Genomic DNA, 23,641 nt, shown 5'->3' with positions numbered 1-23,641 from the left:
GAGAGAGAGAGAGAGAGAGAGAGAGAGAGAGAGAGAGAGAGAGAGAGAGCATGTGTGTGTGTGTGTGTGTGTAGTAGTAGTGGTAGTAGTAGTAGTAGTTACTAGTTGTTAAAGGCACTTGTCGATAGACGTTTGGCCTTTTGTGTGAGTGTGTGTCTGCATGTGTGTGTGTACTCACCTAATTGTGGTTGCAAGGGTCGATTCACAGCTCCTGGACCCGCCTCTGCACTGTTCGCTATTAGGTCCACTCTCTCCCTGCTTCATGAACTTTATCATACCTTTTCTTAAAGCTATGTATTGATCCTGCCTCCACTGCATTATTCTCCAGACTGTTCCACTTCCTGACAACTCTATGACTAACTAAATACTTTCCAACTTCCCTGTGAGTCATCTGATTGTTGCGGCCCCTGCCAAACTAGCGGTTAAATAGTTAACCTGCCGGCCGGCAGTACCACTGGGTGCGTCATCAAACCCAATGTGGGGGCTGCTGAGCCGGCCTTAGAGCAGTAAGAGCCTGAGTGCCTCACGGTACACACCTAAGCAGTAGGTACCTGACCACCGAAGGGTACACGTCTACTGGCTTTAGAAATATTATGTACCTGAGCGCCTCGCTGTACACACCTAAGCAGTAGGTACCTGACCACCGAAGGGTACACGTCTACTGGCTTCAACATTAAGTACCTGAACTCCTCAGGGTACACGTCTATGCAGTAGGTACCTGACCACCGAATCGTACCTATCTACTGGCGTTAGAAGAACCGCTCACCGCAGCTCACTGAGTCTGTTGGCCTCAGTTACTTGACGGCCGCATTCAGTGAGCTTGCAGCATGGTGTTCGGCTAGCGGTGTGTCAACCGCCTTTGGAGAGGATTTACTGGACTACCGGTGATGTCTGTGGACTCACCGTCTACGTTGATCAACTGTGGGCCGGAGTCGTCAGATGCTGTTTAGTGGGACATTACATGAAGAAAAGGTTGGAGTGTTACACTGAACTGGGCCAGGACCGTAGTGTGACTCTGAGGGACGTACGATGGAGTGGAACACTGAGATATGCACAGGACCGTAGTGGAACACTGAGATGAAAAGGGTGTCGTGGGACACTGAAGATGGCCTGGTTGTAGTGTACACTGAACAGTGTCGTGTGACTGACTTCGTGTCGTGAGAGGCAGTTGATTGTAATTTATTATTATAAAAATGTTATTTATAATTTATTGTTTTAGCATAGAGATATATATATATAGTGACAGTGTCAAGAGTTGTACCCTGTGTAGGGTTATTAATTATATTTTAGTAAAATGCTGATTATAATTTATTATAGTAACATGTACATATTATTATTATATCATAGTTCAAATACCTCTAGACCAAAGATAGTTGATTTTTATATATTAAAGATTAATTTATATTAATGTGTGTATTTATGTATCCCGAACTCTTTATTACAAAAGGAGTAAATCTTAACATCTCATCTCTTCCTTTAAAAATTACTTTTTTTGTAATATATGGGGGCCTGTCCGGGAGGATAATGATTATCTAGAATGATTTCTGGACGATCATATCCGGGATGACGGTTCGGGATACATATTACATTGATCTTTGTGTGTCGGTGCTTTTGTGGTGGGGGTGTTGCGGCCCCTGCCAAACTAGCGGTTAAATAGTTAACCTGCCGGCCGGCAGTACCACTGGGTGCGTCATCAAACCCAATGTGGGGGCTGCTGAGCCGGCCTTAGAGCAGTAAGAGCCTGAGTGCCTCACGGTACACACCTAAGCAGTAGGTACCTGACCACCGAAGGGTACACGTCTACTGGCTTTAGAAATATTATGTACCTGAGCGCCTCGCTGTACACACCTAAGCAGTAGGTACCTGACCACCGAAGGGTACACGTCTACTGGCTTCAACATTAAGTACCTGAACTCCTCAGGGTACACGTCTATGCAGTAGGTACCTGACCACCGAATCGTACCTATCTACTGGCGTTAGAAGAACCGCTCACCGCAGCTCACTGAGTCTGTTGGCCTCAGTTACTTGACGGCCGCATTCAGTGAGCTTGCAGCATGGTGTTCGGCTAGCGGTGTGTCAACCGCCTTTGGAGAGGATTTACTGGACTACCGGTGATGTCTGTGGACTCACCGTCTACGTTGATCAACTGTGGGCCGGAGTCGTCAGATGCTGTTTAGTGGGACATTACATGAAGAAAAGGTTGGAGTGTTACACTGAACTGGGCCAGGACCGTAGTGTGACTCTGAGGGACGTACGATGGAGTGGAACACTGAGATATGCACAGGACCGTAGTGGAACACTGAGATGAAAAGGGTGTCGTGGGACACTGAAGATGGCCTGGTTGTAGTGTACACTGAACAGTGTCGTGTGACTGACTTCGTGTCGTGAGAGGCAGTTGATTGTAATTTATTATTATAAAAATGTTATTTATAATTTATTGTTTTAGCATAGAGATATATATATATAGTGACAGTGTCAAGAGTTGTACCCTGTGTAGGGTTATTAATTATATTTTAGTAAAATGCTGATTATAATTTATTATAGTAACATGTACATATTATTATTATATCATAGTTCAAATACCTCTAGACCAAAGATAGTTGATTTTTATATATTAAAGATTAATTTATATTAATGTGTGTATTTATGTATCCCGAACTCTTTATTACAAAAGGAGTAAATCTTAACATCTCATCTCTTCCTTTAAAAATTACTTTTTTTGTAATACTGATTTTTTAGCTTCTAGTTGTGGCCCCCAGTTCCTGTCTCATCTCTGAAACATCCTGTCCCTATCCACCCTGTCAATTCCTGTTAATATTTTATATTGTCAATTCCTCTTAGTATTTCATCCCTCCTGTCCTCCAGTGTCGTCAGGTTGATTTCCCTTAACCTCTCCTCTGCAAATCTTTTCACTTTCTCTAATTTCTTGACGTGATTGACCAAGTGTGGGTTCCAAACTGGTGCTGCATACTCCAGTATGGGCCTGACGTACACAGTGTACAGAATCTTCAACGATTCCTTACTGAGGTGTCGGAACGCTATTCTTAGGTTTGTTAGGGGCCCATATGCTGCAGCAGTTATCTGGTTGATGCGAATCAGGAGATGTGCTCGGTATTACATTCCCCCCAAGATCCTTTTCCTTGAGTGAGGTTCGCAGTTTTTCGCCCCCCTAGACTGTACTCTATCTGCTGTCTGCTTTGCCCTTCCCACTTGGTGGGATTAAACTCCAGGAACCAGATGCTGGACCAGGCCTACAACCTGTCCAGATCCCTTTGTAGTCGTGCCTGGCCCTCATCAGGCTGAATTCTCCTCATTAACTGTGTACTCATATATATGTACTCACCTATATGTGGTTGCAAGGGTCGATTCATAGCTCCTGGCCCTGCCTCTTCACTGGTCGATACTAATTTACCCTCTCCCTGCTCCATGAGCTTTATCATACCTCTTCTTAAAGCTATGTATGGAACTTGCTTCCATTAATTCAATCTCCAGATTATTCCATACTTTCTAACATCCCTATGACTCGTTTGGGTTTTTCAGCTTCCAGTTGTGTCCCTTTGTTCCTGTATCCCATCTCTGAAACATTCGAGCCCTGTCCACCTTGTCAATTCCTCTCAGTATTTTATACGTTGTTATCATGTCCCCGCTATCCCTCCTATCCTCTAGTGTCATCAGGCTGAGTTCCCTTAACCTCTCCTCATAAGACATACCCCTCAGTTCCAGGACTAATCATGTTGCAAATTTCTGCACTTTCTTCAATTTCGTGAAGTGTTTGACTAGGTGAGGGTTCCATACTGGCGCTGCATATTCTAGTATAGGCCTGACGTACACGGTGCACAGTGTCGTGAATGACTCCTTACTCAGATGTCTAAATGCCAGTCTCAGGTTTGCCAATCTCCCATATGCTCCAGCAGTTATTTGATTGATGTGTGCCTCAGGAGACATGTTCGTTATAATGCTTATGCAAAGATCCTTTTCTTTAAATAACGTTTGCAGTTTTTGATTTCCTAACCTGTACTCCGTCTGCAGTCTTCTGTTTCCTTCCCCAATCCTCATGACTTTACACTTACTGGGGTTAAACTCCAGGAGCCAATTGTCAGACCAGACTTCTAGTCTGTCCAGATCCCTTTGAAATCTTAACAGATCCTCGCCCGCTTGTATTCTCTTCATCAGTTTCACATCATCAGTGAACAGTGACACTTCTGAATCTATTCCTTCCACCATGTCATTCACGTATACAAGAAACAGCACCGGACCGAGGACTGACCCTTGTGGAACCCCACTCGACACGTGTGCCCACTCTGACACTTCATGTACCAACACTCGTTGTTTCCTTCCTGTCAGGTATTCCATGATCCATTACATTACTTTTCCTATTATTCCTGCCTGCTCCTCTAATTTTTGCACCAGTCTCTTGTGTGGTACTGTGTCAAAAGCCTTCTTGCAGTCCAAAAACATGCAATCTACCCATCCCTCTCTCTCCTGTCTTACTTCTGTTACCTTATCGTAGAACTCAAGCAAATTTGTGACACAGGATTTCCCATCTATGAAGCCATGCTGACTGTCATGTATGAGCCCAATCTTTTCAATGTGTTCCACCACTCTTCTCCTGATAATCTTTTCCATGACTTTACATACTATACAAGTCAGTGACACTGGTCTGTAGTTTAATGCTGTCTGTCTGTCCCCTTTCTTAAAAATTGGAATTACATTTGCCGTCTTCCACGCCTCGGACAACTGCCCAGTTTCAATAGATTTACTGAAGATTGCCACTAGTGGCACACACAGTTCCTCTTCTCCCTCTCCCAGTATCCATGGAAATATGTTGTCTGCTCCCACCGCCTTTGAAGTATCTAGTTCACTTAGCAGTTTCTTCACCTGTAACTTGGGTATGTGGTGCACCCTACCTCCACAGTTTGCTGGAAGCATTCCTGTCTCTATTGTGAATACTTCTCTAAATCTTGTGTTTAGCTCTTCACATACTTCCTGGTCACTCTTCGTGAGCTCCCCTCCTTCTTTCCTCAGCCTGATTATCTGGTCCTTGACCGTTGTTTTTCTCCTAATGTGACTGTACAACAACTTTGTTTCAGATTTAGCTTTTGATGCTATGTCGTTCTCGTATTGCCTCTGGGCCTCTCTCCTTATCCCTGCATATTCGTTTCTGGTTCTTCTGTTCATCTTGTTTTCTTGAGTCCCTTGCCTTCAATAAATTTTCCAAACTCTAGCACACTTAACTTTGGGCTCTTTACACCTCCAGTTAGACCATGGGCTCACTTTGGTCTTACCATTTTCTCTGTTACCCTTTTGTATGAACTCCTCTGTCTCCCTGCACTTAGTGGCCACTAATTCCATCATTTCATTTACTGTCTTTCCCTCTAGGTCTCTTTCCCACTGCACTTCATGCAGGAAACTTCTCATTCCTATGTAGTCCCCTTTTTTGAAGTTCGGCTTCTCTCGTTGTTCTCGTGCTGCTGCATTCTTCACTGTTAACTCTAAAAGGTATTCAAAACTCAGGACATCATGATCACTAGCGCCAAGGGGCTTTTTGTGTGTGATATCCCCTATGTCTGAACTATTCAAGGTGAATATGAGGTCCAGCCTTGGTGCAACATCCTCTCCTCTCTCTCTGGTTGTATCCCAAACATATTGGTGCATGAAGTTCTCCAATACAGCCTCCAACATCTTCGCCCTCCATGTTTCTGGTCCCCCATGTGGCTCTAGGTTTTCCCAGTCAATCTCTTTATGATTGAAATCCCCGATTATAATTAATTTAGTCCTACCCATATGAGCCCTCCTCGCCACTTCAGCTAGTGTATTCACCATTGCCCTATTGCTCATATCATACTCTTGTCTTGTCCTCCTGCTGTTCAGTGGTGGGTTATACATCACTGCTATCATCACCTTTGGACCCCCAGTTGGAAGTGTTCCTACAATGAAGTCGTCTGTTTCCCTTCTATCCATTCCTCCCATTTCCTCAAAACTCCACTTGTTTTTGATGAGCAGTGCTGCTACTCCCCCTCCTCTGTTCTCTCTGTCTTTCCTCATAATCTGGTATCTAGGAGGGAAGATTGCATCTGTTAACATCCCTGTAAGTTTTGTCTCTGTTAGTGCTATGATGTCAGAAGATGCATCAAAGATTCATTCTTGCCACTTCTTGCCACTGTTCACTCTTATTTGTTATTCCATCTGCATTGGTATACCATACCTTTAGCTTTCTTTCCATTACTGTATTTTTGGAGATAGAAGAGGAAGGTGCAGGCTAGGAGGGTGGGAGGCAAGGCAGAATATTATGGGAGGCTGCTGTGATTGTGAAATTAGTGCTTATGGAAGGTGAGGGCTATGAAGTGTGGTTTGTTTCTGGTTATTGTGTTTGGTTGATATGTGGTGACAGGGTTTGAGGCATTTCTGTAAGCATTTCTGTTTGATGTTCCCCCAAAGGCTGAGTTTTCCTGTCTGTCGTTGCCTATCCTGTCTCTCTTTCCTTCCACAGGTTTCATCCTGCTCTCACTTTTAGTAGTTCCCTTTCCTGTCATGTTCTGTCTCGACTGAGGTACACTTGTTAATAATCTGACGAGTCCTTTAACAGTAGCTTCTGTTGTAGTATCCTGTTCCGTACCACGTCTGTCTTGAGTGACAATTTGATTGGTCGATTTTTGTCCCTCGAATACCCCCCAAGGCTGTGAAATTTTTTTTACCTGAGACATGTCCTTCTCTCCTGTTACTGCAATGAGGCTCTTAATCTCTGTTTCCTCCTAATGCTTGCTTTCATCATAGGTCTTCCCTTCAGCCTCCTGAAGCCCTTGAATAATTATTGGCCTCTCTCTTTCTTCTTCCCATTTCTTTTACCTCCATATCTCTGGATCTTTAAGTATCTCCTTTGTTGTTTCCCTTATCATCTCCTGGACATCCTGATGGCCTGATATTACTGCTGCAAAAGACTTCTTAGCTCTATTCCCTCCTTCAGTCCCCTTGCTGCTTGTTGATGTTCGCATTTCAGTTACCTTGCTCCTTTCGGACTTCATCTTTATATCCTGTTTCAGTACATCCATTTCTTTCTCCAGTCTCTGTATCTTTGCCTCAGCTACTACAGTTCGTGATACCCACTTCTTGCTCTCTGCAGATAACTTCTCTAACATGTTACTGCAAAGCTCATTTAACCTTTTCCCCATTCTTGTTCCCATTTGTTCTTGAGCCATTCAACCCAGTCTTCCTTTGCGGATCAGCCATCATCGGTTCCCTTGCCTTTACGTCCTTCTTTTTGAGATCCCATTTTTTTCCTGTTAGGATGCTCTAGCTCCTCCAGCTTTCTGTAAAAATGTGTGTGTGTGTGATGGGGCGGGGAGGGGTATTTATGAGCTGATGTGTTAGGTTAAGTTTGTCTGAGTGTGTGTATATGTGTGCATGAGTGTGTGCGTGTTTATATGTGTGTGAGTGTGTGAGTGTGTGCGTGTGTGTATGTGTGTGTTTGTGTGTGTGTGTGTGTGTGTGTGTGTGTGTGTGTGTGTGTGTGTGTGTGTGTACTCACCTAATTGTGATTGCAGGGGTCGAGACTCAGCTCTTGGCCCCACCTCTTCACTGACCACTACTGGGTCCTCCCTCTCCCTGCTCCATGAGCTTTATCAAACCTCGTCTTAAAACTATGCCAGACTATTCCACTCCCTAACAACTCTGTGGCTGAAGAAATACTTCCTAACATCCCTTTGATTCATCTGAGTCTTCAGCTTCCAATTGTGACCCCTTGTTTCTGTGCCCCATCTCTGGAGCATCCTGTCTCTGTCCACCTTGTCTATTCCACACAGTATTTTGTATGTCGTTATCATGTCTCCCCTGATCCTCCTGTCCTCCAGTGTCATCAGACCGATTTCCCTTAACTTTTCTTCAACCTTGTTGCAACCCTTTGAACTTTCTTTAATTTCTTGACGTGTTTGACCAGGTGAGGGTTCCAAACTTGTGCTGCATACTCCAGTATGGGCCTGACGCAAATGGTGAACGATTCCTTACTGAGGTACCGGAATGCTATTCGCAGGTTTGCAGGCGCCCATATGCTGCAGCAGTTATCTGGTTAATGTGTGCTTCTGGCGACGTACTCAGTATTATACTCCTAGATCTTTCTTCTTGAGTGAGGGATGCAATCTTTGGCCTTCTAGCCTATACTCTGTCTGCGGTCTTCTTTGCCCTTCTCCGATCAAGATGACTTTGCATTTGGCGGGGTTAAATTCTAGGAGCCAGTTGCTGGACCACGCATCCAGCCTGTCCAGGTCTCTTTGTAGATCTGTCTGGTCCGCCTCTGATTTAATTCTCCTCATTAACTTCACGTCATCTGCAAACAGGGACACTTCTGAGTCTATCCCTTCCGTCATGTCGTTCACATATACCAAGAACAGCACTGGTCCCAGGACTGACCCCTGTGGGACCCCGCTCGTCACAGGTGCCCACTGTGATACCTCATCACGGACCATGATTCGCTGTTGTCTCCCTGTTAGGTATTTTCTGATCCATTGCAGTGCCCTTCTTGTTATATGTGCCTGATCCTCTAGCCTCTTGTGAGGAACTGTGTTGAAGGCCTTCTTGCAGCCCAAGAAAATGCAGTCAACCCATCCCTCCCTCTCATTTCTTACATCAATTACCTTGTCATGAAACTCTAGTAGGTTTGTGACACAGGATTCCATGAATCCGTGCTGGCTGTAGTTTATAATCTTGTTCTGCTCCAGGTGCTCCACCACTCTCCTCCTGATAATCTTCTCCATGACTTTGCATACTACACACGTCAGTGACACTGGTCTATAGTTTATTGCTTCATTTCTGTCTCCTTTTTTAAAAATGGGAACTACATTTGCCGTCTTCCATACCTCAGGTAGTGGCGCAGTTTCAAGGGATGTGTTAAAGATTGTGGTTAATGGGACACAGCATTTTTGCTCCTTCTCTTAAGACCTACGGCGAGATGTTGTCCAGTCCCATTGCCTTTGAGGTATCAAGGTCACTTAGCAGCTTCTTCACTTCCTCCTCAGTTGTGTGTATGTCATCCAACACTTGTTGGTGTATTCCCTGTTGGTGTCCCCCTCTGTCCTGTCTTCCCAGAGTCCTTACTGCCTCCACTGTAAATACTTTCTTAAATCTCTTGTTCAGCTCCTCACATATCTCTTGATCGTTTCTTGTGAGTTCCTCACCTTCTTTCCTCAGCCTGATCACCTAGTCTTTGACTGTTGTCTTTCTCCTAATGTGGCTATACAGCAGTTTCGGGTCAGACTTGACTTTTGATGATATGTCGTTTTTATTCTGTCGCTGGGCCACCCTCCTTATCTGTGCATACTCGTTTGTGGCTTCTCGACTGATCTGTTTGTTTTCCTGGGTTCTTTGTCTTCTGTACCTCTTCCATTCTCTAATGCACTTAGTTTTGCCTCCCTACACTTTCGTGTGTGTGTGTGTGTGTGTGTGTGTGTGTGTGTGTGTGTGTGTGTGTGTGTGTGTGTGTGTGTGTGTGTGTGTGTGTGTGTGTGTGTGTGTGTGTGTGTGTGTGTGTGTGTGTGTGTGTGTGTGTGTGTGTGTGTACGTGTGTGTGTGTGTGTACTCACCTAGCTGTACTCACCTAGTTGAGGTTGGAGGGGTCAAGTCCAAGCTCCTGGCCTCGCCTCTTCACTGGTCGCTACTAGGTCACTAGGCCCAATATGGGCCTAACGTACACGGTGTACAGAGTTCTGAACGATTCCTTATTAAGATGTCGGAATGCTGCTCTGAGGTTTGCTAGGCGCCCATATGCTGCAGCAGTTATTTGGTTGATGTGCGCTTCAGGAGATGTGCCTGGTGTTAGACTCACCCCAAGATCTTTTTCCTTGAGTGAGGTTTGTAGTCTCTGGCCCCCTAGACTGTACTCCGTCTGCGGTTTTCTTTGCCCTTCCACAATCTTCATGACTTTGCACTTGGTGGGATTGAACTCCAGGAGGCAATTGCTGGACCAGGTCTGCAGCCTGTCCAGATCCCTTTGTAGTTCTGTCTGGTCTTCGATCGTCAACTTCACGTCATCTGCAAACAGGGACACCTCGGAGTCTATTCCTTCCGTCATGTCGTTCACAAATACCAGAAACAGCACTGGTCCTAGGACTGACCCCTGTGGGACCCCGCTGGTCACAGGTGCCCACTCTGACACCTCGCCACGTACCATGACTCACTGCTGTCTTCCTGACAAGTATTCCCTGATCCATTGTAGTGCCTTCCCTGTTATCCCTGCTTGGTCCTCCAGTTTTTGCACTAATCTCTTGAGTGGAACTGTGTCAAACGCCTTCTTGCAGTCCAAGAAAATGCAATCCACCCACCCCTCTCTCTCTTGTCTTACTGGTGCCACCATGTCATAGAACTCCAGTAGGTTTGTGACACAGGATTTCCCGTTGATGAGATCATTCCTTTCTAGGTGTTCCACCACTCTTCTCTTGATAATCTTCTCCATGATTTTGCATACTATACATGTCAGTGACACTGGTCTGTAGTTTAGTGCTTCATGTCTGTCTCCTTTTTTAAAGATTGGGACTACATTTGCTGTCTTCCATGCCTCAGGCAATCTCCCTGTTTCGATAGATGTATTGAATATTGTTGTTAGGGGTACACATAGCACCTCTGCTCCCTCTCAGGACCCATGGGGAGATGTTATCTGGCCCCATTGCCTTTGAGGTATCTAGCTCAATCAGAAGCCTCTTCACTTCTTCCTCGGTTGTGTGTACTGTGTCCAGCACTTGGTGGTGTGCTCCACCTGTCCGTCTTTCTGGCGCCCCTTCTGTCTCCTCTGTGAACACCTCTTTAAATTTCTTGTTGAGTTCCTCATATACTTCACGGTCATTTCTTGTTGTCTCTCCTCCTTCCTTCTTTAGCATAATTACCTGGTCCTTGACTGTTGTTTTCCTCCTGATGTGGCTGTATAACAGTTCTGGGTCAGATTTGGCTTTCGCTGCTATGTCGTTTTCATATTGTCGTTGGACCTCCCTTCTTATCTGTGCATATTCGTTTCTGGCTCTACGACTGCTCTCCTTATTCTCCTGGGTCCTTTGCCTTCTATATTTCTTCCATTCCCTAGCACACTTGGTTTTTGCCTCCCTGCACCTTTGGGTGAACCATGGGCTCATCCTGGCTTTTTCATTATTCCTGTTACCCTTGGGTACAAACCTCTCCTCAGCCTCCTTGCACATTGTTGCTACATATTCCATCATCTCATTAACTGGCTTCCCTGCCAGTTCTCTGTCCCACTGAACTCCGTTCAGGAAGTTCCTCATTCCCGTGTAGTCCCCTTTCTTGTATCTTGGCCCCCATTTGACTCCAAGTTCTCCCAGTCGATCTCCTTGTGGTTAAAGTCACCCATGATCTTCACTGAATGCTACTAGGTCCTCTTTCTCCCTGCTCCATTAGCTTTGGTCTCCCCATTATTTCTGTTGGGAACAAACCTTTCTTCTGCCTCCTTACATTTTGTTGTTACATATTCCATCATTTCGTTTACTGACTTTCCTACCAGTTCCCTGTCCCACTGAACCTCCTGCAGGAAATTCATCATACCTGTGTAGTCCCCCCTTTTATATTTTGGCTTTTCCCATTCAACTCCTGTTACTCTCTCCACTTGTAACTCTATATAAAAAACAAAACTCAGAACCGCATGATCACTAGCTCCAAGGGGCCTCTCATATGTGATGTCCTCAATGTCTGAACTGCTCAGGGTGAACACAAGGTCCAGTCTTGCTGGTTCATCCTCCCCTCTCTCTGGTAGTGTCAGTGACATGTTGATGTATGAGGTTTGCTAGTGTATGTGTGTGTACGTGCATGTGTATGTGTGTATGTGTATGTGTGTGTGTGTGTGTGTGTGTGTGTGTGTGTGTGTGTGTGTGTGTGTGTGTGTGTGTGTGTGTGTGTGTGTGTGTGTGTGTCCGTGAGGACAACACAGACTGACTCAGAACTTGAATTAGCACCTACTTTCTAAAGTTTCCAAATGTTTTGGCTTGTTGGGAATTATCTTCCCGGTCACCGTAACGGGTAAATTGTTGGTGCAAAATATATGGAAAATCAGAGTTCGATCAAATTTTTGGCATTACGTAAGTCTGGTTTCTCTCCGTGAAAGATACATTTTGCCCAAATATTAGATATTTTGTATTTTCTTGTAACATCTGTTTGATTGATAACGAATGTCACAGAATACAGTTGAGGTTGAGTAAAATGTTTGAAGAATTGAGACACTTATGCAACATATGGGAATCTTTATTGAAGAAACGTTTCGCCACACAGTGGCTTCATCAGTCCAATACAAAGTAGAAGTGGGTAAGGAGAGTAGAAGTTTGAGGTAATCAGTCCCTCAACCTGGAATCGATGTGTTCAGTCCATCACTCTTGTAGGAAGTGCAGTATAGGGCCAGAGAGGTGGCTTATATACTGCCACCTCTCTGGCCCTATACTGCACTTCCTACAAGAGTGTCTCAATTCTTCAACTTGTTGGTTTTCAAAACCATTCATCACACACAAAAATGTTTGAAGTTTACCCTGGCTTGCAAGGGATGATTCAATCAGCTAAAGTGCTAAGTAAGGGAAGGCAAGTTTACAAATCATCAGTATACTGATTAAGTTAGATTTAAACAGTTATGAGGATTGGAGTAAAGTGACAACTGATTTTCGCGCAAATTAGCTCAATTTTGTCCCCAGGATGCGACCCACACCAGTCGACTAACACCCAGGTACCCATTTTACAAATAAATAAACCGGGACAGCAGGTGTCTTAAGGAAACACGTCCTAAAGTTTTCACCTGTACCGGGCATCGAACCACGAGCCTCAGTGTGTGAGCTGAGGGCGCCAGCAATCAAGGTTTAGTAGACGAAGAACATCATACAGAAAAATAAATAGAACTGTAGTAAGAACACAGTCACAAATCAGCTCAAGAACCAATAATCAAATTGCATAAAAAAATCACAGCAAGAAAAAATCCAAAAATTAAATAAGAAAAATAGCCTAAAAATTATCTTCAAAAATACCATAAGTGCAAATAAGGACTATTAGAATAGATATTATAAACAAAGTTGCCGCTTTCGTGCTGCTTACCACTGTGAGTTATATTCTTGTTTCTTTTTAAATTATTTCCATTAATTAGAACTGTATCTTGATCGGGTGATGATAATATATCTAGATAATTAAATTTATGACTTTTAATAACATTGGACCTAACATTAAGGGTTAATAAAAGTTAGCTGGACAGATTCATTATCACTTATTGTTTATACGAGCAGCTGTGATGCAGCTTTGTCTAGAAGTTGGTACACAATGCTGTAACTGAACTGGTTCTCATATTATTGACAATTCTCATGTTATTGACAATTTCATTGAGGAAAAAAAAAAAGTTACAGTGATCTTCCATCTTCTCAGCTTTCTTTTTCATATAATTCATTTATTTGGACTGAAACGTTGTCAAATGTTTTCTTTCCAATTTTTGGGTTATATTTTTTAATCTACTTATCTTAAAAATATAAATAAGTCAGAGAAGAGCAAACTGAGCATTTCTCATCACCTCTGTTGCAACGATATGAAAGCCTGGAGAAAACGTTCTCATTTTGGGAGCGGAGGATGTATTGAAGTCAGGGAAAAAAAGTGAAAACAATTTCCTTATTCTTACCTTGAAGTTGAAAGCTTCACAGTTCTGGCGAGAGGTGCAGGAGACGATGCACATCACTAACGTGTCAGTGGTGAGGGTCAGGAAGGGGGTCACAGGGAGCCGCTTGTTCATCTTGAAACAGGCATTACCGTAAGTGACAATCGCTACAACTGGTGTCATCCAGGCGTCCAGCAACAACAGAACCACCACCACACCAAGCACCACCGTAGGTGCCCTCCAGGGATCCATGACTGCTGTAATACAAGTCCAAGGAACCATCACAGCTGTAACATAAGTTCAGGGACCTTTTACTGCTGTAACACAAGTCCAAGGAACCATCACAGCTGTAACATATGTTCAGGGAACCGCCACTGCTGCAACACAAGTCCAGGGAACCGTCACTGTTGTAACACAAGCCAGGAGCTATCACAGCTGTAACGAGAGTTCAGGAACTATCATAACTGTAACACAAGTCCAGGAACTATCACTACTGTAACTCAGATCAGGAACTATCACAAGTGTAACACAAGTCCAGGAACTATCAGGGTGGCTCGTGGCCTGGTGGGCAAAGCTATAACACCAGCTGCCCTGAATACCATCTAAAAGGGACAAGGAGGAACAGACCTCGCAAGACAAACAATAGCAGTCACGACAACCCCACTCCAAGTGATTTTTTAGTGGCAGAAAACGAAAAAAGGAAATGGAAGGAAATAACAAAAATAGTCCACCACCTTGGAGCCTTGTTGGACTGGAGGCACAGCCAGTGGCCACCCATGGCCCTCCAGAACTACAACTACTGATGCCAATTACAAAATCCCCCAACAAACACAAAATACAACCTCGTTATATTCTAATATACAGGGCCTTAAGCCATCCACCAACAACAAAATACCTTTTATCAGTGGACTTCTCGAAGAGTCAAATGCGATGTTTGCAGCCTTCACAGAGACCCACACAAAAGATCACTTTGACAATGAAATATGGATAAATGGGTACAACCTTTTTAAGTGTGACAGAAAGAACAGGCGAACAAGGAGGGGTTGGGCTGTATGTCAAAGAGTCGCTCATCTGCACAGAGATGCTGAACACCAAGAATGATGTAGTTGAAATTCTAACAATAAAGATCGAGAATCAAAACCTAGTCATCGTGGTTGTATATAAGCCACCAGGTGCAACCTCGCAACAGTTCAAGGCACAGATACTGAAAATTGATTACTGTCTGGAAAGCCTTCCAGCTCTGTCCCCAAACATCTTACTGCTCGGTGATTTCAACCTATGACATACGAAATGGAAGAATGTAGCAAATAACGTTATAGCAGAAATAGCAGATGAAAGGTCACACACATATGAGTTATTAAATCTCTGCGATAAACACACCGTTAGTCAGCAGATAGTGGAGCCAACAAGACTGGAAAACACACTTGACCTTATCTTCACAAATAATGAGGACCTGGTAAGAGACATAACAAGATATATAAAACAACTAATTCCAATCATAATCTAATGGGAGTTCAGACAAACATGCACAGGGATCCTGTTCAGCAAATTGCACGAAGCTGTGAAGGTGTCTTCACCAAATACAACTTCAGCAACAAGAACATCAAGTGGGACCAGGTGAACCACGTCTTAAATAAAACATGTTGGGAACATATCTTATATAACATAGATCCAAACCAGTGCCTTGAAAGGATCAACTTCCTGCCATCTGAAGTATGTTCAAGGCATATTGCCCTAAGAAGGAAGAAGAGAAGTAAACTGAGCTCCTCAAGATCGGTTGATTATCTGATATAAGGAAGGAACCGCTGACCAGGGAAGTGGAAAGTATCGAATTTAAGTTAATTAAAGGACTCTTACAGGACCCAGAGGGACAGGAGGAGCTAAAAGCTATCAGTGAAATTGAAAAAAATTCGAGATATTTCTTATCATATGCCAAAAACAAGGCAAATACCACATTTAGTATCGGGCCCTTCCTCAGACAAGATGGAAATTTACAGAGATGGCAACAAAGAAATGAGTGAGATATTGAAATCCCAATACAGCTCTGTGTTTGCCACTAATCAGTCTCAAGATCGACAATCCAAATGATTTTTTTCATGAATGAGACTCAAAACTCCATTAATGTATGCCAGATTTCCGACATTACCCTAACTCCGATAGAGATTGAGAAAGCCATTGACAACATGCCCATGCACTCAGCCCCAGACTGTAAGAAACCCTGTCGAGTGCCCTAAGTATACTATGGAGAAGGAGCTGGATTTGTTTCTTTGAATGAAGACATCCTTCTAAGGTGGTAATCTTTGCCTATCCCCACTTCTTCGCTTTCTCCTTACTCGAGAGTTTGTTCGTTCAGATCGTTCGCTCTGTATTAGGTCTGAGGAAGCCATTTGTGTAGCGAAATGTTTCCTTTATATACGTCATGATCAGTGGAAACGCGCCTCTTACTTACAGTTTATCGACATCACCATAACACTTACACCAACATTTTCAGTACTTGTGTATATTTATTGCCGAAACGTTTCGCTCGTGCAACAAGCTTCATTAGTCAAAGTGAGGCGAATATAACGCTGGAGACAGATGTAGTTTTTAAGTAATCAGGTCCTCAGCTTGTGGTCAGTCGCTAACACCTGAAGCAAACATATACGTCCAGACCTTGTGTCTCAGTTTTCATCATGTCGGTATTGTATATCATTCTTGTACAACTTGTCAGACACTGCAGCATCATGAAATCTTGGTTCCAAGGACATCTACATGACCTTCACGGTTACTACATCTACTATTACAACTAACTCATCCCTTTGGGTGCGACCTACTTCCATTGGGGAATCCCGCCTACCAGTGACTATGCCCTCATCTGCTACACGTTCCCTTTCCACCTGACTTTAGTATATAAGCGCCAGGCTCCTTGCCTCTGCTCCAGAATCTTCACGACTACGGTGCTCTTCACACCAACTCCAAGGCTGAGGGACTGATTACCTCATCTTTTGTAAATAGTTCTACTGTCTTCAAATTATGTTCTAGAGTCTATATTGCTAAAGCCACTGGATGGCGAAACGTCTATAATAAGGATACACAGATATTGCACATGTGACTCAGTTTTTATCTTGTCGGTATTCTATACCATTCTTGTACAACGTCGAGACCTTATATATCGCAGCATAAGTGAGGTTAAGCAGAAACATTTCGCCTGCACGGCAGGTTTCTTCAGTACAGTACAAGAAAATGTAACACTGGAGATAAAAGAAAGAAGTAGTTTGGATGTGATCAGCCAGTTAGGTTTGGTACAAGAAAGTCAGCCCGACAAGACTGAGACATAGGCATGCGGCCAGGCTTTATATACAGAGCAGAAGTGAATTCATTACATCCAGTTCTTTATTGGATAGGCATTCTCGGTATCCTATTAATACCTTTTTTATTAATGCTCATTTTCCACTTGTATTCTTCAATCAAGTCAAACTTGATTTTTCAAGAGAATGGAGGTTCAGATTACTAAATCCTCCTTTTGTTCTATGTACTTCAACGCATTTGCTTCTATTCCGTAGTATGGATACCAAATTAACCTATATAAATAAACGAACTTTTTTAATTTACTCTTCTTGATATAAATCAGCGTAATCTGACAGCCGTATTACTAACTCTTAGGTTCATATTTCTGCTTACCATAGCTCTCAAGTCCTTTTCATATTTTTTATATGGTCAAGTTCGTTATTATTAAGTTTATATGAGCCAGGATTACCTACACTGAACTGCATCTGTCACTATTTGGATCACAACATTAGCATGTCCAAGTCGGCCTATTTTTGTGACGCCTGTGAATTTCCTACTGTCATCCGTTATTTCCTCGTCAAAATCTTTAATGTAAATTCTTAACAAAAATGGGCCTAAGAATGATCCTTTTGAATGAAACTTAGGATTTGTCCCTACCGAGCCGCGGGGGCGTTGCCCCCGAAATTCTGTCCAGGTAAGCTCTTGATTTAGTCTCTTTAAGCACTGTCTGCTCCCAACTGGTTTACCGCACCATGACAACTTTTACTTCCGTTATTTTGATTTACTTCCTCAAATAAAAATGATCATTAATTCTGCTAGGTTGGAAAGGCTTCTTGTGAATCCGTGTTGTGCCTCATGAATCAAATTATGCTCTTCAAGGAGAATATTTTATTACAATGGCGTTAATTAACATAATTTGCCACAACAATGTGTCTACCTCATCAGGTAGAAAAATGATCGGATGGATAATGAGAACCTTCAAAACTAGGGACGCCAAGCTCATGATGATTCTCTTCAGATCACTTGTTCTTCTAGGGTGGAATACTGCTGTACAGTAACTGCCGCCTTCAAGGCAGATGAAATTGCTGACCTAGAGTATGTACAGAGAACTTTCACGGCACACATCTACGAAGTATGATACAACACCTAAATTACTGGGAACGGTTGATACATGATAATATACACTTGGAAAATCCTACACGAAAGTCACTCCCTACGAAAGCAAAAGACTCGGCATTAGATGCAACATTCCCTCAGTGAAAAGCAGGGGTGCCATGAGTACACTAAGAGACACCAAATTCAGTGTCACGGGTCCAAGACTATTCAACTGCCTTCCAGCATACATAAGGGAGATTACCAATAGACCCCTGGCTGTCTTCAAGAAGGCGCTGCACAGACACCTGTTATCAGTACCTGATCGGCCAGGCTGTGGTTCGTACGTTGGTTTACGTGCTGCCAGCAGTAACAGCCTAGTTGATCAGACCCTGATCCATCACGAAGCCTGGTGTCAGACTGGGCCGCGGGGGCGTTGACCCCAGAAGCCCTCTCAAGGCAAGCTCTCCAGGTATCTACCGAGCTCAGACTTAATGAGCAGTAATCAGAAATTAATGACTTATCCCTTGATTTAAAGATAGGAACTACATATAATGGCAAAGTTAGTTGGTGGTTCACTAAGTTCTATGTTGCATACTTAAATATTTCTTGAAAAAAGTTCAATCTGAATAATAATTATAGCCCTAGTGTCTATGATATTACATAATTTGTTTATGTGAACCTAATTTTTTCTCTAACTTTTGTTATATATTTTTGCAAAACTTTTCGAATTTGCTTTGAACTTTTTCATCATTAATTTCATAGTATGATTTAGCTTTTCTTAACTCTGTTTTAACTTCTATTTCGTTGTGAATATTATGGCTCACAAGATTGCTCTTTCTTCTCTTCATACGCCTATAAATTCCTTTCTGTTGATCCATTTTGAATATTTTCTACTCAATTTTATTTTCCTTATTGGAATATCTGTTCTTTGAGAAGTATGTATAATGTTTAGAAAGCTGCCACAATAACAGTTTTCTTCGTTACCTCAGCCAGTACAGGAAAATGTTCTTATATTTCTTTCTAAATCCTCAGAACGAAGATCTGTATCAAGCTTATTGTCATATTTCCACTGAACGTTAAAAACAATCAGTTTATGGTCCCTTACCTCAGGCTCTTCCGTATTCTTCTGATTATTAATTAAAATTATATTGTTACCCCCCCCCCAGAAAAAAATCAAGCAGTTAATTTACCTTCATTAGTTCTGTTACAAACTATTAAAATTTAACGACCTTGGAATGCCTCTATGAGGTCGTTTGATTTTTAAACTTTCCTGTCAATTTTACTATTGTTAAAAATCAGTTTGACTAAAGTTAAAATCCGTAGAATTAACACGTTATCGTGCCACGAAACCTTTACAATTTCCTCCGTTGGTCCCTATCTAAGTTTGGAGGTCGGTATTCCACACACAAAATCAACTTTTCATCTTGGAGAGATAAGGTGAAGATGATGTGATTAGTCGACTATCCTTGAAGTAGTTTTTGAGGTAGTCAGTTCCTGAGCCTCGAGATGAGTTCAGCTTCATAGAGCTGACCGATGAAGCCTACGGTGTAGGCTAAACATTTCATCAAAAAAAATATCCAAATGTTCCACGAGTGTCTTACTCATCTACTTGTCGGTATTGTTTATCATTTTCAGAATTTTCATATCCATCTAGTAATTTTACCTAGACACTACGTAGTCCCTAAATCTTTTTTTTATGCAGCATTTCAAGTTTTCTCTGACAAGCAGCGTCGCTCCACCTCATCTTCCGTTATTTCTACCAACGGGGAACAATTCAATTCCTTGAAACTAAACTACACCTCAGTTATTGAAAAAGTCAATGTTTCCTGTATATGCAACTAATCTTTACTCGTCCTTCTCGTATCCAGAGCTTCAACTGTTTGTGTAATAAATAATGTGAAACCCTCTCTGTCTCTTGTCAATGCTTTTTACTATCCCTTCACTGTCCCTGCTGCTTCCATTACCTCCCAATGACATCGAATTGCTATGATAATAAACCGAAAATTCCACCCATTCCGCCGACAGAAGTTCAGAGGATATATTTCAGCTCAGTTCCGCACTGTATAAGAAAGAATGGGTATCAGTGCATTGAAGAATGATGATAGAATAAATGCATTGCATAAGGAACCTTCAAAACTGGAATAGGCAAAAAATCCTGAGTCTAGATAAAGTAGATAAAGGGGACAAATGACTGAGGTATATAAGTAGACATTCGTGAACCAGTGGCTTTGTCAATATAATCCAGTTCTTCAGCCTCGCAGAATTATATACAAGTGCTGAAGACGAGTAGGATGCTCACCATCTACTCCAGAGATGAGGAACTGAATGCCTCCTTTTCTACAGTCTTACGTTTATCTTCCTGTATTGTAGTTATAGTCAATGGTTGAAGAATGTCTACAAAATAAAGACTGCGAGATGCTACACATGTGTCTAATTCACCAACCTGTCGGTAGTGTATTCCGCTGATATATTACAGTGATAAGAAAAATAAGACACATGTACAAAACTTGTGTACTTTTATTCTGAAGGAGAGTCACAAACTAGTGGAATTATCACTTCGAAACAGACGTTATCAGGGTGTTGAATTGGAGATAGCAGAAGACGAGGTAATCAGTCCCTTAGCCCAGTCGAAGATGCAACGGTGGCAAACATCTTTACCTAGGCTGAAGAACTGATTTCCTTTTCTATTCTCTCGAGTTTCATCTCCAGTAATACCTGTATTGAACTGATAAAGCCACTGGTTTTGGAAGCGTTTTCAGAATAACTACAGCCAGGTGTTTAACATGAGTCTTATTCATTATCTTCAGTGAGAAGAGTTGAATCTGAATGGGATCACATAGCATGTTTTAATAAGCATATTGAAGCTAATTATTAATATAATTGTTGTTATTTATTATTATTATTATTATTATTATTATTATTATTAATTATTATTATTATTATTATTATTATTATTATTATTATTATTATTATTATTATTATTATTATTATTATTATTATCATCATCAGGTTAGGCGCTATACACAAATGGGTCAAACAGCTATTGAAGCTAGATATTGGGCAGCTTTAGTTAAGAATAAGTTGGACAAATATTTAAGTGAGTAGGGTTGGATTTGAGAAGGACCTTCCAAATACCAGCCAGTAGGTCTGTCATAGTGTTTCTCCGTGTTAAAACTGCAAATATCTCAGATATACTGCTATTCAGTAAGCGAGATTTATACACTTACCTATAATACGCCTCAGGTGTTGTGACCTACACCTTGAACATGTGACTTCTGTGTGAAGGTACGTGTCCTCACACACACGGTGAGACAGTGGGTCTGCGGGCTGCTACCCTCATAGGGAAGGAAGAGAGTCGATGTATCACCATGATACACAAACCTTGTCGTCAAAGCATACGGAGTGGGTCAAAATATAATTAATGGCCATTTTGTACCGACAAATCACGTCCCATCCTTCTATAGCCCACCGAACATATTCATGTATCGTGAGTAGGTGTTGTTAACTAGGGCTTCGAACCTTGGAATTTTATTCACTTTCTAGATATTTCAACCTGCTAGCTATCACAAGTGCTCAGGCCGCTAACTAATAAATACAATAACTATTCGAAACAATATAATTTATGTATCACTGCTCATAAATATGGATAAGTATGAACACAGAGCTAATCAAAAGAATATTACGAGTGTAGCTCCGAAACTTTTCTATAAGTTTCTCATTTCAATTGATGTATTACGCCAAAGGCTATAAGTAGTCAACAAAGTTTTGGGAGTCAAGGCAGTACAAGAACTGTCAAAGTGTACAAAAATACTAAGATAATAACGAGACAAACTTAAAATATCTTCCTGCCTCTAAACAGATATTTTATGTCAAGGTCTAATGTATTATACTCGGTTAATAATAGGTTTAACTGACTGCTTAGGGAGCGATTATCATTTATCCCCAGAGTAAAAAATATGTACCCGAGAGTTCGGTCATTCTAATACTAGATATTTATTGAGCATCTCAAAATTTTTTCCTTTTCCTCTTCCTCCGAATTTTCGATTTTATTATTCTCATAACAAGAGAATACCTTATCCAGTCATCTTCAAATTTTCAATACTTGTGTACGGCAAAGTGGACCAAACTCTGGAAAAAATTGGCATGTTCACGTGCCAAGGCTCAAAGTTATTGAACCAGTTCCCATCTTCCTGGAATGGCCGGGATAACTTCCAAAATCCTCAGTGACGGATCTTCAACGTTCAAACAACCTGCCAAAAGATTCGACGACGACAGATTTGATAATTTAATGAGTAAAATAGTGAGAAATTTTTGTTCGTGCTCAGTCACATTAAATAATCAGCTTACCTCTGAACTGCTTTATTCTTTAATGTCTGATGCATCTTAGTGCTAGGATAGTAACTGTTAGTTTCGTTTTCCTGTGGCAAATTTATTGATGTAATTAAATAATAAATAAAATTTTGATTCATTGGCAGCAGTGCCATGACTGGAGAATGACTCATCTGATCAGCTTCAAACTTTCACCACTAGAATGGCTTCATGAACACAAAGTTAACATTGTCATTCGATGGCATCAGTTACAATTGACTATTGCTGAATAAATAGTTATATTTGTTATTTATTCAATAACTAAATAATACTTTTTGTGACTGACTTCAAAATATCAATGGCATTGCATTCTATAAGAAGGATCAGTTTAATCCAAGTAGATGCAAATTTAAAACTTTATTGAAATAGTTAAAAATCTGGAATCGTTGTGATCTGATCAATTACTGGATAATGTATTTTCTGAGACGAAAACAATGTGCTAGAGCACCTAACGTATACAAGAAAGCAAACTGGCAGGAATTTTTCTTTGGAGAAAAAAAGAATAGTAAAGATAGTAAGCTTGAGGGAAGTGAGAGCTGCAATAATTATATATATATACTTATTCTGCAAAGTACTGAAGAGAGGGACAAGCTAATCTGGCTGGGTTAGACACCCGGGGGAGTTACACCCAGAACAGTGAAGGATCCACAACCACGATCCTGTAACCAGCGATCATGTCACTTCGGCAACAAAGTGTAGCAAAATTTTAAGTACGTACAAACAACACAGCGCCGTACCGCACGAATTGTAACATTACTTTGAAGTGATATTCAGAGTAACGATAAACCGGAAACAACTGAGCAGATGCAAAAAAAAAAAAAAAAAAAAAAAAAAAAAAAAAAAAAAAAAAAAAAAAAAAAAAAAAAAAAGGCACATCGAATGCTCTTGTGTTTACAGTGGCGAGGGAATCGCAGTCTCACAATCACCTGCAACAAGCAAGTGAAAAGTGGGTGATGCGAGGTACTCAAAGAACATATCTAGAAATGTTGATGATGAATTAGTGACCGCAGTAATAACTTTAATTTTGTATATAATGTATGCTCAGTGAGACAATTAAGACTATTGTTAGCAAACCATACAACAGTAATTCAAACCAACAACAATACATTATATCTATACTGTAATATTAGTCTGAAGAACAATGAAGTCAATGGAAGACTCTGAATCTTTCATAAGGAAGATTCAGAGCCCCGAACCTACATTTTCTTGCAACACTAAGAATGAAGGGAGACATGACTGAAGAGTTCAGGTGGAATATAGACATGAATAAAGGATTTATAAATAGGATACTGAGGATATGCCTTCACG

At 41.6% G+C, this 23,641-nt stretch overlaps 1 protein-coding gene across 1 annotated transcript in view; it reads right to left on the bottom strand.

The window, feature by feature from the left end:
* Positions 1–14,700, bottom strand: part of LOC128704258 (uncharacterized) — a 153,235-nt gene extending 138,535 nt beyond the window's left edge. The window contains exon 1 of the mRNA XM_070091744.1: positions 13,628–14,700. Within this exon, the coding sequence (XP_069947845.1) occupies positions 13,628–13,885 (258 nt within the window). The 5' untranslated portion in view covers positions 13,886–14,700. The remainder of the gene's footprint in view (positions 1–13,627) is intronic.
* Positions 14,701–23,641: the final 8,941 nt, after the last annotated feature.

The sequence above is a fragment of the Cherax quadricarinatus genome, chromosome 37 (genome assembly GCF_038502225.1).
Source record: "Cherax quadricarinatus isolate ZL_2023a chromosome 37, ASM3850222v1, whole genome shotgun sequence".
Lineage (NCBI taxonomy): Eukaryota > Metazoa > Arthropoda > Malacostraca > Decapoda > Parastacidae > Cherax > Cherax quadricarinatus.
This window is presented reverse-complemented; position numbering and strand designations above follow the sequence as displayed.